Consider the following 18,945-nt stretch of genomic DNA (forward strand, 5'->3'; position numbering starts at 1 on the left):
TTGTTCATTTGTCCTGTTGGATTTGAATAAACTATAATAACTTATCTGACAGAATAAGGAATGCCACAGGTAACAGGTTAACCTGGAGGTGATATAGGAATGAGAGTGTCACAAATAATCACTTCACAGAAGGGCCACAGACCTGGAGAGGTGGAGGCAGGAGATTCACAAGTTCAAGGCCACCCCTCCCCCTACACCTGGCACACACACGGTTCCCACTCCACAGGAAGAAGCGGCCCCACAGGACCTGTGATTGGACCTTAGCACGGAGCAGGTGCCCAGGAAGACAGCGTGCAGGTCTTGCATTCATCCCCCTAGGCCCCGAAGGTCTGCCACCTAGGCCAGGCCCTCATCGCCTCTCACAGGCTGCCACCTCATGATCTCCGTCCCCGTGGCCCTGGAAATTGCCCCCGTGAGGCAGCAGAGGCTAGAACTAGCTCCACTTTACATATGGGGACACTGAGGCGAGAGGGGTCCCCAGGAGTACACTGACTGAACATGGAGTCCCAGTTAGCGTTCCTCCTCTGGTGCCCTGCAGATGGCAGTGCCCTGAGCCTCACCGTCCCACATAGAAACCCATGGGGGAGGGCTGGTCCTAAGCAGGGGCCTGGACAGAGGGAAAGGCAGAGGGACATCTGGGAGCTGCGGGAGGCCAGCCTCTCTCAGGACCCACAAGCATCTCCTGCTGTCCACAAATATGGAAGTGGAATCCTACTCGAATTCTCTAGGTGAGCTCTGGGGATCCTGCCCGGCAGGGAGGGCTCCAGTCATCACAGTCCACCCAGCCGCTGTAGAAAGGAGCCTGACTCTACTCCAACCATCCCAGGAGACTGCTGGGAGTTGGTTGTCACCCAGGGGCACAGATGACTCCTAGGTGGAGATCAGGCCTGTTTCCTGGCTCCCTGATCTGCCATCCTGCATGAGCCCATCAATACCCAGGGTCAAACACCTGTCCTTACTGAGCACCAGGCCCTGCCCAAATCAATCCAGCCTACAGCCTCAGGGTAGGTCAACTAGAAAACCATCAAGTGGGTCCATGTGGTATGTGTCTGTGTATGTGAGCAAACCCAAGTTCCAATTCTAAGACATTGTGTATTGGAAAGCTGGAGCCATTCCAACATGAAAAGCAAGAATAGGACCTGTGCTTGCTGGTCTGAGATCAAACCTCAGAATGGTGGTCTAAAGGTTTTCCTCAAAGCAGAGTTTAAAAGTGAACCCTTAAGAGGCAAGAGAGAGAAAAGCAGGGTTGTTCTGGTGGTTTGGGACGAGGGGAGGGGGCTAGAGATTCACCTCAGGTAGCAGCCACGGACAGGGCTCTGTGGAATTCCAGAGGCTCCACAGTACCTGGTTAGAAGACCACTGAATGTCTGTAGACCATGGGTCCCAGGGACCTGTGCTTTTACTTCCCCTTTGGGGTGCAAGGTGGAAGATGTTGGGGGGCTCCCCTTCCACCAGGCCTATGAAGGTAGCTGGCAGTGCCCCCGTGGAGAGGAGTGGTAGAGGTGGGGAATCCACCCCCCCAGGTGGGGGGCAGGTGGAGCTGCCCCCAGCCAGGAGAATAAAACACCACGCCCAAAGCAGACGATGCATGAGGATCAGGGGAGAGCCATTTGGTCCTTGAGCTTAAAAAGAAATGATCAGACCTGACCCAGGCCTGCACCCACGAGACCCCATGAATTCAAGACCAGGCCCGGCCCCTTCCTCCTGGATGGGTGGGAACCCCAGCCTCTAGTCACCGGCGGAAGAGAAGCTGCCTCTCTGGGCCACAGGAACCACAGAAGAGCATCAGCCAGGCTTGGTTCTCAGGGCACGAGGCCTGGGCTTTCCCCGGCCAAAGATCTTCCCAGGGGTCACTGGGGAGCTGTGGTAGCTCTGGTTAACTCTGTACGAGGCCTTCCACTTTGGAGGGAATAAGTGGGCCTTCTTGCTTGGGATCTGACAGAACTTCAGTATGCAGGCTCAGCTTCCTGACTTGGGGTCCAAGCCAAGGTTTCTGAACCCAAGTTGGGAAATAGAGGTGGCTACAGGCCTGGGAGGGTCCAAGAGGTCTCCCTCCCGCATGTTATCCGTGATCTGTCCTGGTTGCTGGGATTCCTGTCCTTGGCATGGCATGGCTGAATAGCTGGGGACTTTCCTTCCAGCTGGGCCCCAGGGCCGGTGGCCCTGACAGACTTAAATGAAGACTGGTGGGCAGAAGGCTCAGTGGCCATTGGGCGTCCTGCGTGACCTTGGTCCACGCCCTACAAGGCAGGACCATGCTTGGGCAGTGGTTTACAACTTGGACCGCTGGCATCTGGCTTCTCCGGGCTGGGCTGCGCAATCCGCGCCACTTGTTTGGGAACTCACTGGAATCCCCTGCATGCTGTTTTGGGCCTTGGGGGGAGATGACCGTGGGTTCCAGCTTAAGTAATCTGATCCTCGTCTTTCTAGGGAACTGACCTCTCTTGTTAGCTGGCCTTCTGCTCGGTGGCATTTCACCCAGGGCTTGCTCTTCCTCTCTGACCAGACTGGCACCAACGTGCCACCCTCATGACTCGCTGGAAAGTCCCAGGCCCCCAAAGGCTCAGTGCAGAAAATGCCCAGGTCACGGGCCGGCGCTGGGGGCCCAGCCCCACACTTCACTGCCAAGCATCCCCTCTCCGGGTTGCCTCCAGAATAAAGAGGGGCCCTGCAAAGAAGCCCCACGTCATAGCTGGGTGGTGTCTGGAAGGACGCTGAGCCTGCTGCTTCAGGAAGCCCACACGGCTTTGTACTGTGGGTGCCCCGTGCTGGGGCACGCAGCGGTGCCGGACACCTGCCAGGAGCCAGGCGGCACCCAAGCCCACCATGGCCCACTTGCAGGGCTGGGCATTCTAGTGTGGATCTGAACCCACCTGGAAAGGGCACGGTGGGGACCAGCAGCAGCCACGGAGCTCTAAATGCAATCGCTTCCTGTTTCTAAGGACTGGGGGTGATACGGACCCATCTGTCTCTGTGGTGCTGGGCATGGAGCGGAGAAATCGTCAGCCATGGATGGCTGGGCTAGATTCGAATACATTTGACCACGGGCCTGTACACTCCTGGCTCACACAGCTGGGTACTTCCCTGCAGCTGGGGAAATGTCTGTTAACGCTAGGATACATCCACAAGATGAGTGGGATGCTGTGGTGGAGAAAGCTCGAGAAACCAGCCTAGGAAACCAGGTATACACTGGAGAAGGGCTCTGCAAGGGAGAGGTAGCCCCAGATGCTGAAGAGCTACCATCAGCCCCAAAGGTTTCAGAGGAAGACACTGAATAGCACATGCTTGCCATGTGCCGTTGGAGACTATCTATTCTGCAGCTGCCCGGGTGAGGTGTAAACAGCACAGCAAGCCCTGGCCGGGAGTGGGGCACCTGCAGCAAAGACCCCAGAACTAGCCAGAGTGTGACTGCCCCTAGCTGGGAAGGGGTCCCTTGGGTTGGCTGCTGATGGATTTCAAAGGAGCAGGGCCAGGCTGGTGACTGGGTCACTCCACCAAAGGAGAGGGTTACATGCCCCATCCCTGGGGGTGCTAAGCTGGGAAGTATTGGGGGACATTTGCCTGAGTGAGCCTTAGTTTTAAGGGACTATGAGGTCTTAAGAGAACCTCCCCCCACCCCCTCCACCAAAGCCCCTGCAGGTACAAGCTCTCCTCGTGGCCCTGGCTCAGGCCACCCTCCTGGGCCTGGGGGATGGGCTACTGGGTGCAGGCAAGCCCTGCTACCTCTGACACCACCTGCTGCATCCTCTCTGGAGGGGCGGGGGCCAGTCCGCAGCTCTTAATTCTACTAGGAAAACCAGATGCTGAAATGCTCATGGACTCTCAGGAGTCAGAGTTGACAGCCCTTTGAGAATCATCCCGTCAAGCTCCTTGGTTTTCTGATGGGAAACTGAGGCCCAACAAAGGGAAGGAACATGCCCTCGTCCACACGAGCTAGCATCAAAGACCAGACAAAAATGAGTACCTTGAGCACTTTCCACTTTTATCACTTGTCTGTTCTGTTGCCCTGGGAAATGCCCAGCACCCATCAATGAGAGCTACAGGGGTCCTCGACCCCCCAAGAGGAGAAGAGTAGCAGCTTTCCCTCCAGGGCCTCCTGTGGGGAAGGATCCCCTTTGATGGTCACCCAGCCTGCAGGGCCAGCCCACCCCTAGAGAACTACACGGGGAGCGTGGGGACTCGAGCTGCCTCTGGCCCTCCAGTCTTGCTTCCCGAATGGTCACCTTAATTAAGTTCACCGAGGAGGGGAAGTAGGGTGGGCTCTCCTCCCACCCCGGCCCCCTCAGGAAACCTCCTAGGAGCTTGAGCTTCCTGCGCTGGGGCTGGTGTTTGCAGGAGACCTTCCTGCCCTCTCTGTGTACGCACACAGATGAGTCCACCTCCCAAACACAAGGGAGCTAAAATGCCATAGCCTGACCAGAACCGAAATCTAGGTGTTTATCATTCATCCCGCTCATCTTCATCTAGGTGTGTCTGCTGATAAGTCCGTTGCTTCCTCTCCACTCCCGGTCTCTGTGCACCTTCACCAATGTCACTACCAAGACACAGGGACAAGGACAGTGAAGGCATGGAGAATCTAACCACAGCAGGGCCCCTCCAGCCAGAAGAGGGTGGTGTTCTACACTGTCATCTTCTCACTGCCAGACTGTCACCCGCTGGGACCGCAGACATTGCCAAGTGAGTCCCCAGGTCCGTCCTCCATGCCCCCCGCCCGCCCACCATCACTGTGCCCCTTGTGCTCCACCCTCTACTTTCGGCTCCATTTCCCGCCCACCTCCCAGGCCAGGGCCGCGGCGACCTATGTGGGGGTGAGCATGAAAAGTGAGGTGGACCGGTGACTGGAGAGGGGCGAAGGTGGTATGCTGTGGTCCTGGTGGCTTGGTGACGCGGAGCCAGTCCTGAGGCCAGAGGTTCATCCCTGGGACCTAGAAGACCACCTTCTGGGGAAGGACCCCCCCCCCCCCGTGATGGTGGGTATGGGGCCCCTGGAAGGAACTGGAAGAACAAAGGGGAGGGGGAAGAAGACGACGAATAAGCATCCGAGTGCAAGAGTGACCTGGAGCTGCCCGAAGGAAGGGCCAGCTCCAGTCTATCTGGCGTTGAGGTGTGGAGAGCCGGTCCCATCCTCCTCTTCCTCCTTGTCATCCTTCATGCCTTTCAGTCTCTGGCGGGCAAAGTCCTCAAATACAATGTCGTCATCACTAGTGGGAGAGACAAGGAAAGTGGGGCATGTTTCCAGGGGCAGTGATAGATCTAGAGAGAGGCCTAGCCAGATGAGAGGCAGAGGGACCCAGGACAGAAGTCCTCTTTCTGAGGTCTCCGGCCTTTCACGGTGACCATGGTCAGGAAGGCCTAGCAGCCTAGACATAGATGCCTACCAATGTCTGGGGGGAGTCACATATGGACGTATGGGGCTTGTGAGAGGCCAGAGTGGGTCACGAGCTGGATTCCCAGGCGTAAGGGTTGGAAAGTAAGCCTGTTCTGGAGGAGGTGGGGGCATGTCAACTCCCGGGGGAGGGAAGAGAGTGGGGCTCTGGGGCCCAAGGAAGGAATTATTCCATTCCCACGGTAAGAGGCCAGGCTGCTGGGATCTCACGGCATGCTTTGAATCCCCCAAGAACAGACCCAAGAAACAAACCCTACCCCGCACAACAACTGCCATTATGAAGCTTTTCTGCTCTGGCTCATTTGCTACCCCCGGTGACTCTGAATAGGACAGGGGCTGGGACAGGATACTGACAAACATAGGTAGGTAGCAAAAAAGGGGGATGGGGGTGGGGCAGGATGTGGAGGAAGAACTGCTTCCCTTCTCCCACAAAACATTTACATTTAGGACCCAGCAGAGCAGACTGAAACCCCCAAAGCCCCAACGGAGCTCAGCCAACTACACGGGCAGCCTCCTGGGTGACGTGAGGCCCCTCGTGGCAGATTCCCAAGAAACAGGAGAAGGGTATTTCTCCCTCCAGCTCCAAAAGCCACTGGGCCCTGGAGGTGACTCCTGCTGTTAGCTCAGGCCCTCCCCGCCTGGCCGCTGTCGGGTGCCCTGGGCCCGCCCTCACGGGGGAATCCACATCCGCTGGACCGCAGGAGTCAAGCAAGACCCAGACCCTCTCCCCCCCACAGCCAGGTGGGCATGGGTGAGGTGGGAGAGCAGAGCCCAGGACCCCAACCAGCCCTGTGCCAGTCGAGCAGGTGCTGGGATGGACTGCTGGACGTGCAAGGACGAGGGCAGACAGACCCCACCAAGGCAGGAGGAGAGGAACAGGCACCACCAAGGGTCCTTCAAGTCACATGCAGACAAGCGGGCTGCTGAAGAGGGGAGCAGAGGTGGCTCTCAGCAGACAGGGGAGACCGCTGCCCCTCGGGGGTTCATAAGCACATATGCAAATGAGCCACAAGCCCCACCCTCAGGCCCGCCCCCAGGTATCCGCTTACTTGGTGTCAAGTTCTATGAGATTGGTGTCTACAGGTGCCTCGTTCTCTGGAACTGAACACAGGGCAACGGGGTTTGCAAGGTTAGTGGGGGATGTAGGGTGGGGGCAGGGGTGGGTACAAGTGGGACATGTCCTCATCCTGGCATGAACAGGCTAAGATGGGAAAGGCGCAAGAAGAACCTCAGAACACCCCCGAATCGTCCTCAAGGTAGAGGGTGCAGGGAAGGGCAGGCCCAGGATGCCCAGAGCACACGTGCCTGAGGGCCAGAGCTTCTGACTTCCTGCTCCATGGAAAGCACTCTAACATCCATGTTTCTTGCTTGGTGTGCTTCTGAAATCCTAGCTACTCAGGAGACTGAGATCTGAGGATCCCAGTTTGAAACCAGCCCAGGCAGGAAAGTCTATGAGACTCTTATCTACAATTAGTCAAAAAGTCAGAATTGGAGCTGTAGCTTACGAGGAAGAGCACTAGCCTTGAACAACAAAAGAAAAAAATCAATCTAAGAAGCAATGCCCAAGCTCGGAGTTGGGGGGAGGGGTGGAATCTAAAAGACCACATTTTTGGTTTTTGGAATTTGAGACTTTGAGGGTTGTTTTGTGTTTACATTTTAACCTCTCCGAATTCGGAATGTATTTTGCAACTGGTGGTATTTCACAGTCTAATTGCGGGAGCACTATTAGGGATCACAGTACACTGTCCCTTTCATTGAAACAGTCTTAGGTTCAACTGAATACAGCAATCTGTTACCCCTTATAAAACTTGTGGGGTGAGCAGAGGGCATCGTATCCATGCAGCCCCTCCCCCTACATCCAAATAGAGCCCAGCGCATGCTGGGTGCTGGGCCACAGTGCTCCACCCCCTGCTCTTTCCCAGGGAGAAAGGGAGCCCCCCCCCCCCCGCTGCCTCCTAGTGGGGCTAGAAGCAAAAAGGAGTTGTGAGCTCCTCCCAAAGCCCCCAGGAGCTGGAGAAAGGGTGGGACTGGGACTGAAGCCTAACCCAGAAGGAGGTGGGGTGACAAGAGTATTGTGGGAGCTGGTGGAGACAGAGTTCATTTTAGGAACCCCCACCTCAATGACCCACGGATCCTGCTCACCTTCCCGATGTGGGGGCTCCTCCTTAGGCTTGGGGTGCATCAAGGTGAAAGGCAGTTCCACAGCCACATCACTGAAACACAGACCCAAACCTGGTGGTGAGCCTGGAGCTGAACTTCAGGATGAGACCCTCCACCCCCGCTCTGCAGCACCCGAGGGGGCTCCTGCCGAAGTGCTCGGACGGGAGCCCAGGGCCCAGTGCTGGGATGCCATGTGCACCGGCTGACACCTTGGGGAGGGGAGGGAGGGACTGAGGGAAAGATCTAGCCACTGGCCTGGTGCTGCTAACCAGGCCTTTTCTGTCCTTGCCCCAGACGGACGGACGGACGGACGGGTAATAAGATTAACAGAGCTGCAGGATGCTGACTGTGAGCCAAGGACTGCTCCAAACCCTTCTAGTAACTCTAATCCTCACAACAGTCTCACTGTGAGTGCCATATCTTAGTGATCTTGTGGTCCATGGCTGGAAAGAGGCAAGTAGCACAATGGAGTAGCCAGGGACACGCCAGCTCTTGCCACTCATGGAGAGAGCATGGTACATCTCCAAGACTCACTGACTTCGCCTTGAACACTGGGGCTAACACTTTCCTTCTAGAACCATTAGGACTTCTAGGAGATGTAGATAAAATCATACACAAGCTTCCATCTGTGAAAAATAATTATGTCCCCTCAATGGGGGCACGGTAAGGAAGACATGTTAAAAAAAACTGTCAAAGCTACTTGGCTTTTTAAAAAGATTATTCCACAAGGAGCTGCTAGCATCTCTAGTTTTGCCTGGAAGAGTGTCCATCGATGAATGCTGGTGGCAGACCAAGCTGGCTATAAGCTTCCCTATGGCTGTACAGGATGTGGCCGGAAGATTCTAGACCCAAATCTTAATCAGGCTGGGAGGAATCCAGAGCAGATGTGCTTCTAATTCCTTCCGGGACTCTAGCACCCTCCACAAGCCTGTGTACAAGTTTAGACTTGGTCTTCGCTGAGCTATACTGAATTGATTTCCAATTGGACCCTGATTGCTTAGGAGATGTAATATTGCTGTATTGTGACAAAAAGCAGACATCTGTGAGACACCTGCATTTTTTTTTTTTTTTTTTTTGGCCAGTCCTGGGCTTGGACTCAGGGCCTGAGCACTGTCCCTGGCTTCTTCCCGCTCAAGGCTAGCACTCTGCCACGTGAGCCACAGCGCCGCTTCTGGCCGTTTTTATTTTCTGTATATGTGGTGCTGGGGAATCGAACCTAGGGCCTCGTGTATCCGAGGCAGGCACTCTTGCCACTAGGCTATATCCCCAGCCCAAGACACCTGCATTTTTGAAACCTAAGTCTATGGGGCTGGTTACTGGGAAATCTTGTCAACAAAAGCAAGACTTCCAAAGGCGCCATCCTTAGCAACACTCAGCCCGCAGGGATTTCTGATCAGTGTAGAAGTTTGACACCACCACAAAGCCTGCGTTTCCCCCGAACCTCTTACAATTCACACCATCAGTCAATCACAGGGCCCTCCTGCAGGCCATTCCCAGATCACCACTACACATAAAGGTCCCTGTCACCTCAGGGGGATAGAGGAGGAGGAGGAGGTATGCGACGTCGGAGCCGGGTCCGTAGTCTACGGGGAAACCGTGGGCTCTGAGCCCACAGCTAGGCCTGCAATCCAAATGACCACTGGGTTCCTCCCAAGCCACTGCCCTGGGGTTCTGGCCAGCCAGGCTAATGGTCTCTGGGCCCTCCAGGAAAGTGAGTCAAGCAGGGCGAAGGAGGGGCTTTACCTGGATGCAAGATCTCCCAGCAGGCTAGGTAGGTCAGAGGAGGCAGAAGTGGCCAGGAAGGAGTGCAGAGTGAAAGAAAAGAGAAAGCACGTTCATTCACCACCGGCGCTGCTCAGAACACACTCCCCACGCCTGCGTGGCTCTGACCACCCACCCAGGGCACCGACTTGGCATCAGCCTGCAGGGGCCGAGGTGTGGGCTCAGCGTAGCAAACCCCGGACCCCCGGATGCCGTTCTCAGGATGAAGGGGCTCCCGGTCTAACGTTCTGTAGCTCAAGCTTTCCAGACACGCGTCAACTAAATGAGAGAATAAAACGCTGAAGTGTCATTGCACAACACGTGGGCCTGCCGATGGGGAAACGAGGGACTTCCTGAGCCTCCACTGGGCTGCGCGCCGCAGCGTGGCCCACACCGGGGGCTCACTGTGCCCCGGCACTGCCCGACAGCACAGGGCGAGGAGGGAGAATTCAGGAAGTAACTGGGGAGCTGTTTGGGCCTCTGATTCTCCATCTATAACATAAAAATGTCTGCCCATCTAAAGACCCCGATCCAGCTCTGGGTGGGGGTGGGTGCCACGCCCGGGTGTGCCGAGGAGCGAGGTGGCCCCGGGCCCACAGCAGAGACTAAAAATTCCCATCCTCTGCTCCAGGCACAGGCCTAGTGGAGGAAAGAAAGAGGGCGAGCGGGGAGGCCGAGGACCACCAGGAGCGAGAAGAAGGGAAGGGGAGAGGAAGAGGAAGGGAGGAGGAACTGGAGACAGGAAGTCCTCAGGTCCCATCAGCGAAAAGGTCACGCAAACAAGCCGGGTGCCAAATGGCCACACCTATCATCCTCGGTATTTGGGAGGCTGAGAATAGGAGGACTGTGTTTTGAGGCCAACTCCTCACAGGAAAGTTCGAAACTCGCATCTGAACCCATTTCTGGGCACAATGGCGTGCCTGCATCCTAAGCCAAGATTGGGAGGAGAGCCTGGTTCAGAAAAGTCTGCAAGATTCTACCTCCACGAGGGGAGCTGGGCCATTTCATCTTTACCTGGACAGAATAGTCCACACTGGACAAGAAGCCCAAAGGGAGGTGGACTGCCACTCAGGTGAGGACCAAGGCAAAGAGTGGAGATCGTCTCCTAAAAGCAATGGGGGGCGGGGGCTGGAGGCCTGGGGCAGCAGCAACGCACCAGCCTCACGAGCATGGGGCCCTGCGTTCAACCTCTCAATACCACCACAAAAAGAATTGTTGAGGGTCGGGCAAGTAGGCAGGATGGGGCAGGGCCTACAGGGGCCTCTCCGATTGGGTTCCACTCTGGGGCTGGACGGGGCACTCACCCGCCTCGAGACACCACCAGCTTCACTTTCACTTTGTAGGAAACGATGATGCCCAGGATCTCGCGGTTGGCGCCTTCCCTCAGCCTGCAGGGTGACAGGGAGAAGAAGCTGTCCTCCAGGCTCACGGGTGGGCACCGGGGGGGGGGGGGGGGGGGAGAGGGAATGGCCGGGGGGGAGAGGGGGAGAAAGGTGAGCTGCACCCGGGGGAGCTGGGACTCAGGACCCGAACTCCACAGCTGCTCAGAGGTGTCCTGGCGTGGCCCCGGCCACACCCCTCCCCTCCCAGCCGCCGTAGAGTCACGCCACACACCCAGGGCAGACAGGGCCAGGTTGGGAGCTGGGGTGGGGGCGAGGTCAGCTGGCCAGGGGAGGGCATTTCTGAGGGAGGGCTCCACTGGATCTGGAGCACAGCAGGATTTGAACCCACACAGGCAGGTGGGCGCCCCGTGCCGGTGATGACGACAATGGTGTGGCTGAGAGCGTGGCGGGAGTCCCACAGAGCGGGGCCTAAGGCCCAGAGCCTTCGCCGGCGTGAGTGGGGTGCCCCTGAGGGCACACTGAGGCCACAGGGTCCCAGACTTGGAGGGATAGTCACATCCAGGCTCACCACCCCCGTCTCTCCAGGCTCCACGTCCTCCTCACGCGAGGCCCCATCCCGGAGCCACGTCCTCCATCTTACTCAGATGCAGGGACCCACCCCCACTGGCTTAGGGCATGTCAGGAGCACCCCCGCTTGCAGGAAGCCTTTCAGCTGCCCCTCCCTGGAACGGCAGACCAGGGCCAGTACTGCCTAAGTGGGCTGAGTCTGGTGGTCCCTGTTGGGGAGGGGGGGACTGGTACAAGGTGGGGGGATGAGGACAGCCTGAGCCCCTCGTGTCTCGGGAAGGCGTGGCATGGGGGGCACCTAGAGCTCAGGCCAGCGAGGGGGTCCTCACAGGGTGCTGGAGGCCAGGTTCGTGTCCTCGTGCTTCAGCTTGCCATCCAAGGCAAGGCCTCGCTTCTCCCGGTTGTTGGCCAGGAAAGGTGTCAGCGTGTAGACCTTGCAGAATGTTGAGCTGGGCGCCACCGTGTCACTGGGAAAAAGACAAGTGTGAAGACAGTCCTCCCCACCGCCCGCCCTGCCCTCAGCCCCAACACAGCCGGGACGCCGACGGGCCCTGCTAAACAAGCCAGCGGGTGCTAAACAAGCCAGCGGGTGCTAACCTCGGTCCCCCAGAGGCAGGGAGCCCACTGCCACCCATAACAGGGCAAGCACATCCCACACAAACGGGAACTGGGTTAACACACTGCACGGCTGGTTTTTTGTTGTGTGGGTGGTGGTTTTTGGTTTTGGTTTTGCCAGTCCTGGGGATTGACTCAGGACCTGAACTCTGTCCCTGAGCCTCTGTTCAAGGCTGGTGCTCTACCACTTGAGCCTCAGCACACTTCTGGCTTCTACTGAGTAGATTATCAGAGGTAAGAGTCTCGTGGATTTTCCTGCCTGGGCTGGCTTTGAACCACCATCCTCAGATCTCAGACTCCTGAGTTTCTAGGATTACAGAGGTGAGCCAATGGCACCCAACTATGTTTATATTTCTAAGTACAGCTACACGCAAACCACTAGTAGCTGTTGGTCAGCTACAAGCCCATCTAGGTTCTACAATTAAAACTTTACTTGCAAGCCATGGGCCAGGGGTTCACACTTGTAATCCTAACTCCTCAAGAAGCTGAAATCTGAGGACCTCCGTTCAAACCAAGCCTAGGCAGGAAAGGCTGAGACCCTTATCTCTAATTAAGATGCCAAAAGGTAGAATGGTGGCTCAAGTGGTAGACTGCTCGCCTTGATCAAAAATGTTCAGGGACATTGCCCAGGCCCTGAGTTCAAGCCCTAGGACTAGTACCAAAAACAAAACAAACAACCTAGCCACCTGTATTATAGCCAGGTGCTGGTGGCTCATGCCTGTGATCTTGGCTGTCTTGGGAGATTGAGACCTGGAGGATTGAGACCTATGGTTTGAGACTAACACAGGTAGAAAAGTTTGCTATACTCCATCTCCAAAATAACCAACAAAAAGCCAGGCTAGAGGTGTGACTAAAGTGGTAGAACACCAACCTATAGCAAAGCCCAAGGCCTTGAGTTCAAACCCTAGTCATGTGCTTTCCCACTCCCCACTCCCCCACGACTTGCTTTATTGAACATCTGTTCATCACATACAGGGGTGTATTTTTTTTTTTTTTTTGGCCAGTCCTGGGCCTTGAACTCAGGGCCTGAGCACTGTCCCTGGCTTCTTTTTGCTCAAGGCTAGCACTCTGCCACTTGAGCCACAGCGCCGCTTCTGGCCGTTTTCTGTATATGTGGTGCTGGGGAATCGAACCTAGGGCCTCGTGTATCCGAGGCAGGCACTCTTGCCACTAGGCCATATCCCCAGCCCCGAGAGGGGTGTATTTTGATGGCTCCATTTTTTTTTTTTTTTTTTTTTACTTATTTTGCTCTGTCTCTCCTCTTCCTTTTTAACAAGACAGGGGCAGAAAGCAGACAGTGGGCACGAGTGGCTGCCACCCTGTCGCTCTGCGAGCTGAACAAGTCACATCTCCTCCACACACTGGGGGCTACAGGGCTCCGTGTGCAGAGGAGACTGAGGGCTGTGTGAGCAGCTCTTCTCCCTCCCGCCAGGCTGCACCTGGGCAGGGCCCCAGCTCCACTCACTCTGGGCCTGTTCCTTCCACCCCTAGCCCACATCGCGCATGGCTTGTAGCTTTAGTACTTATTTTAAATCGACAAATAGATGTCACTGTTTGCCGGTACTGGGGCTTGAACTCAAGGTCCTGTACTTGCTTGGCTGGTACTCTACCACTTGAGCCACACCTCCAGCCTGCCTTTATTGCTTGTTACTGTGGGTCTTGCAAACCTTCCCACCTGGGCTGGCTTCCATCCTTGGTCCTCCAGAACTCAGCCTCCCGAGAATAGTTAGGATTACAGCTGTAAGCCATCAGTACCATTACAAACACTAAATAAACAGCACCAAATAAACAGAAAAGAACAGAAGTGGTGCTGTGGCTCAAGTGGTAGAGTCCTAGCCTTGAACAAAAGGAAGTCAGGGGCAGTGTTCTGGCCCTGAGTTCAAGCCCCAGGGCTGGCCAAAAATAAAAATAAAAAAATAAAAATTGAAATTAAGTGCAAATACATATACATAAAAACTACATAAAGTATAATCTCATATATTTTTTTTCAGGGCCAGGAGAGAATTGTGAGTGTGTGTTCTAATCTAAGGAGAGTGTGCACTCCTTTTCAGTAAATAAAGACGCCTGTTTTCAGATCTCACACCTTAGCTGCCCACAAGCTAGGAACTAAGTTCATTGTTCAACAACAATAACTTCCCCAAACTCAGACTATTTTTGGTTGTTGTATAATTATTCTGCACCCTGCCATGTATAACCTTGTGGATGTGATCAGCTTGCTGGCTGATCCAGTTGATCAGACAAGAAAACCTTGTGTCTAGGACCTTACCCCTTTTTCCCCCTGGCTCCCAGGAAGCTCGATGGAAGTGTTTCTTTCCCACCCAGGATAATTATCCTCTCTCCACAACCCTGATTCCCTCCCACTCGTCCGCTGTTGATCTGTTGATCTGGGTTTAGGTCTTTAATCACCTGCTCTGGGTGGTGAGGAAGGAGCCACCTGAGCCAATGTCTGATCCCAGAACTTCTCCTCATTCCCACCCAGTCCCACGCACCCAGGGTCCGGCTTACACGCACTTACTCAGCCTCCTCCAGGGCTACGGGACACTTGTACTGCGCTGTGTTGAAGAGACAGATGTCCGCATACTGGCGCACTGGGGACGGGGAGGGAGAGGGAAGCGGGCCCGTTAGCAGCCCCAGACAATGGCACTTCAGTAGGATCACCCGTATCCTCCACTCAAGAGGGAGCCCCTTTGCTCCCTTCCATAACCAAAACGTTCTGTCTACTGGGGAAACTCTGCCCACCCAGAAAACCTATGAGGAGAGGTGGCTGAGCAGTAAACCCCTTACCTGGCCATAGCAGCCTGGAGCACCGGCCATTGGCTCAGGGCAGACCTGGGGCTTCAGGAGTTACTGAGGGCAGTTACCAGCCATATGCTTTTGGGTCTTCTACTTGGGGGGTAGAATGGGTAGTATGGGAAATGGATCTCAAGAGTCTTATGCTTGCTAGGTAAGCACATTAGGACTTAATCCATGCCTCTAACTCTCCTTTCTTTAGTTTTTAGATAGGTCTCATGTTTTTGCCTGGTCTAGGAACAGCATCCTCCTATCTCCACCTCCTGAGTTACTGGGATTAAAGGTGTATACCACTACTCCCAATTTGCCACAGAACCTTAAGGAGGCAAGACTTTGGCTATTATAATTGTTGGAAGGGCTCCCTCCTGCCCATTCCCCCCGCCCCCAAGTTGACTGTACACACAGTACCTGAGATCTTGACCTTCTTCACTGTCTTATTGGTGTTGTTGGTGACATGGACATTGACACTGATGGGCTCTCCGTGGTAATAGATCTAGAAGGCAGAAGGAAGAGAGTGGGGACCAGGAGGACACCCATATTCAAAGGAAGTGGGAGGAAAGAAGGTACTCTGGAGGTTTCCCAAACCTCAGTCATTCTAGCATCAGCACAAGCTCTGCCTCTGCTTCGCACTGGAAGGGGGCCTGGAAGCCATCAAGCATATTAGCCTCTGTTCTCAGCAATAACAATAGCAATGCTGCTGGCGATGGCGTCTGACTTTTTACCTAAGCTGCAGTTCCTCCCTCTGGACTATGTGCCCGCTGGCTCTATGGCCTGAGCTTAGGAAGCTCTGGAAGAAGCAGGTGACAGGGAGGATGGGCTGCCCAGCCCGAGTTCTCACTGAAGAGTCTCAACGGCATGGTGCACCAGCTGCTGGTCTTCAGGTGCCCCCCCCCCCAAGAAGGAATAGAGTCCACACTCAAGCAGGGCCACCTGAGCTCATGGCTGGCATCAGTGGGCCAGATCAGCACCCCCTGCCTTCTGCAGGCTTTGCTGCTCCACTGCCCAGGGATAGAGAGGGTACGACCGGGCATGCCGGGCCCTGCTCTCCCCCTGGCTGGTCATTACCAGCTGGCCCCAAGCAGGCAGTTGGTACAAGGGAGAAAGCCAAGTACTTCTAGAGAGTCTGAAGCCACCTGCACACCTCGGGCTTCTGCCCAGCCTTGAGAGGCTTTCTTAAGCCTCCGAGAGGAGCCCTGCGGTCCCAGGGCGGGGGAACTGAGCTCTGTACTGAGAACACTGCTAGGACAAAGTACCATCCGTGACTGAGGCGCAGAGGGCAGCCCCTCCTCTCCCTACCTCCTTATCCAAGGATGCTTCCAGATGCAATGGCTTGTCCGACATGAGGAACTGCCTGGTGGTCTCCGCTGTAGGCTGTGGGCCAGGCCTCTCTGGAGCATACTGAACTTTCCGGATGACCAGACGCACAGAATTCCTAATGATTGGGCAGGGTAAAAGACGCCAGTCACCTGCCTCCATGCTCTTTCTCTGAGATCCCCACATTCCTCTCCTGCTCCAGAGGCTGCCATGGCTTCCAACTACAGAGCCTGGCCTACGGGCCTTGTCACCATCGGCCCAACTCTACTCTCTCCTGTTCCATCCAGGCCACCTCACGCCGGTACTCCATTGAGTCTGTGGCTTGGCACCCAGTGATGGCAAGAAAGGGAACTGTTAGCCAAGCACTGGAGGCTCACACCGTAATCCCCGTTACTCCGGAGACAAAGATCTGAGGATCATGGTTCAAAGCCAGCCTGGGGAGGAAAGTCTAGTGAGACTCTTATCTCCAATAAACTACTCAGAAAAAGCCAGAGTGGTGGTGTGGCTCAAGTGGTAGAGTGTTAGCCTTGAGCTAAAGGACCTCAGGGACAAAGCCCAGGCCCTGAATTTGAGCCCCGACTAGCACCAAAACAAAAAGAGAGCTGTTTCCACTCCCCAGGCCTCCCTTATGAGAGTCATGCTCCTAGCTCCTCTCTTCTAATCTATCCTATGACCTTGAGTATACTAACCTTGCTGTGCCTCAGTTTCCTTATCTGAACAGTGGTGACAGCACTTGCCTCTAAGGACTCAGGTGAGGATGAAATTGGTCCACACCTTCCCAACATTCTGGCACCTATTGAGCTCTGGAGAAATGACGGCTACACCATCACTATTACCAGTGAGTCTTTGGTATGGTCTTAAGATGTCCCATTTTGGGTGGGTTGAGGACAGTGGCTCTGAAAGTTAACTCCTCTTGTTTGTTCCCTCCCACATCTACAGATCTCTTCCTTCCTCCCTGGTCTCGGGTCTTAGAGAGAAAAGGGCAGGACAGAGAAAGGTCTCAACTCCTCCCACACGGGAGCTGTCCAGGCTGATGGAGATGCCTGCAATGCAGGCAACAGCCACCAGGTGGCTCACTCAGCCCACACCTCTGAGCTGGTGGTTGAGCCCTCGGTGGCCTCCTCTAGGAACTAGGGTAAGAAGCAGGGACACTGAGGTTGGGAGCCACCCCTAGCAGCCAGAAGATGGGGCAAGGGAGGGCCTGGGCCCCGGAGGGGTAGCCATACACGGCCGGAAGCTTCCCCCAGCCAGCCTGGGCTCTGTCAACCGTGCACCCCAGAGAGCCCAGCCTGGGGGAGACAAGCCCGACTGTCTCGCTCTTCCCTGGGTGGGTTCACGGTCTCCAGTCCCCCTCCCTTGCTCAGAGGCCTTGAGGACACACTGGTCCTGCCTGTGGTTTCCTAGGAGACCAAGTGGGTAACGAGGAGGTCCTGGAGACATGCTGCTAAACACGGAACACAATCTGAATGGAGAGTTTTTCCTAAAGTAGAGCGACCTGCAGTCTGGAGGGGAGGAGGGCAGAGGCAGGGCGGTGAGGGAGGAAGCCGTACAGAGGCTGAGGCTGCCGCTCAGATGCCCTTCCGGACCCACCATCCCGTCTGAGTGCCCTCTCAAGCTCCAGGGCCAGAGCACGCAGCTCCTCCTCTCCCACCTCACGCAGGCTTGCCCCACACCCGGCATCCTGCACACCTTTTGTGGATCTTCTCCTCCAGGTTCTCCGCACAGAAGGCTTTTACTTCATAGTCCACACCGCAGGCCTGTGGAGGATGCGCTGCTGACCGCAGGGCCGTGGACCGGCCAGGTCCCCCAGCACACAGCCAGCCCACCTCGGCTTCTCAGGAACAAGAGCTCTGGCTGGGACACCAGGCTCTGAGCCCAGCCCAGCCCAGCCCTCCCTCTGCCTCTCTCTGCCTCCCACCCGAGCTGCCCCCAGAGATCACCACGGGCGCAGGGCTGGGCACCCGGGAGGCAGACCCTGTGGGGGTGCTCCGGGCACCACCTCCCACCCCAGCAACACCACCTGCCATTCTCGCGGTGTCATGCTTTTCTGAGCCTCAGTTTCCCCTCCATACTGGGAGCTGTGTGAGGCCAGGTGAGGTCCTCCCAACAAGAGCCGGAGTGGCTTGTGTCACAGTGGGAGCGAGGTGGGTCCCAGCCTGATCAGCACCTCATCTGAAGAGACCGCCAGTCCCCGGGCGGCCAACCCGGCTGGGCCCGGGAGGCTGGAGCAGGGATGGAGGGCTGGGTAGCCAGCGCCTCTCCTAGCCCCCGAGACGCCCCCCTTGCAGTGACCTACCTTCCCTGTGTCCTCGGGTCCTGGCTGCAATGTCACCGAGCATGGGAGGTTCGGGGGGATCTGTGCAGAAAACAGAACAAGCTGCCAGCATGCCACCACTGTGTACCCCTCCGTGCCGACACCCCGCTACTCATCAGACCAGCACCCCTGGGAACAGACTAGGGGACCTACAACAGACCACCTTCCCCACAGGACTCTGCCCTACCATGCGCCACAAAAGGCCAAGGGTCTGAATGCTTTTGTTAATCTCAAGGGTTTACCCCAGCCCTGGCTGCACAGCAGGGGTGGAAAAGATCTTTCAGGATGTCTACCGAGGCAGAGGAATCACAACTCCCTAATGGTGTTCATGTCCTAGTCCTCTACAGCTGTGACTGCAACGCCTTACAGGATGAAGGGACTTAGCGCTTGTGGTGAAGGCTCTGGAGATGGGAAGGGTGGCCTGGACTATCCTGGTGGGTCACTGAAAGATAAAGCACGCTGGGCGCCCATGGCACACACCTGTAAGCCTAGCCTCTCAGGAGGCTGAGATCTGAAAACCAAAGTTCAAAGCCAGCCTAGGCAGGAAGTCTGTGAGACTCAACTCCAATTAACTACCTAAAAGCCAGAAGTGGAGCTATGGCTCAAGTGGTAGAGCACTAGCCTTGGGCAATAAAAGCTCAGAGACAGCACATCCCGGCCCTGAGTTCAAGTCCCAGGACCAGAACAAAAATAGA

At 55.9% G+C, this 18,945-nt stretch overlaps 1 protein-coding gene across 5 annotated transcripts in view; it reads right to left on the minus strand.

Annotated features, from left to right (window-relative positions):
* Positions 1 to 3,961: 3,961 nt before the first annotated feature.
* The window catches only part of Arrb1 (arrestin beta 1), a 70,221-nt gene continuing 55,237 nt past the window's right edge, over positions 3,962 to 18,945 (minus strand). For 3 of the 5 annotated variants that reach the window (XM_048361074.1, XM_048361076.1, XM_048361072.1), the window contains exons 6-16: positions 18,233 to 18,292; positions 17,626 to 17,693; positions 15,919 to 16,054; positions 15,031 to 15,115; positions 14,348 to 14,420; positions 11,547 to 11,684; positions 10,612 to 10,695; positions 9,290 to 9,313; positions 7,529 to 7,599; positions 6,436 to 6,487; positions 3,962 to 5,201 (exon numbers count right to left, since the gene is read on the minus strand). In XM_048361074.1, the coding sequence (XP_048217031.1) occupies positions 5,090 to 5,201; positions 6,436 to 6,487; positions 7,529 to 7,599; positions 9,290 to 9,313; positions 10,612 to 10,695; positions 11,547 to 11,684; positions 14,348 to 14,420; positions 15,031 to 15,115; positions 15,919 to 16,054; positions 17,626 to 17,693; positions 18,233 to 18,292 (903 nt within the window). In that variant the 3' untranslated portion in view covers positions 3,962 to 5,089. The remainder of the gene's footprint in view (positions 5,202 to 6,435; positions 6,488 to 7,528; positions 7,600 to 9,289; positions 9,314 to 10,611; positions 10,696 to 11,546; positions 11,685 to 14,347; positions 14,421 to 15,030; positions 15,116 to 15,918; positions 16,055 to 17,625; positions 17,694 to 18,232; positions 18,293 to 18,945) is intronic. The other 2 variants (XM_048361075.1, XM_048361073.1) reach the window with 1 other exon arrangement.

The sequence above is a fragment of the Perognathus longimembris genome, chromosome 13, assembly GCF_023159225.1.
Source record: "Perognathus longimembris pacificus isolate PPM17 chromosome 13, ASM2315922v1, whole genome shotgun sequence".
NCBI lineage: Eukaryota > Metazoa > Chordata > Mammalia > Rodentia > Heteromyidae > Perognathus > Perognathus longimembris.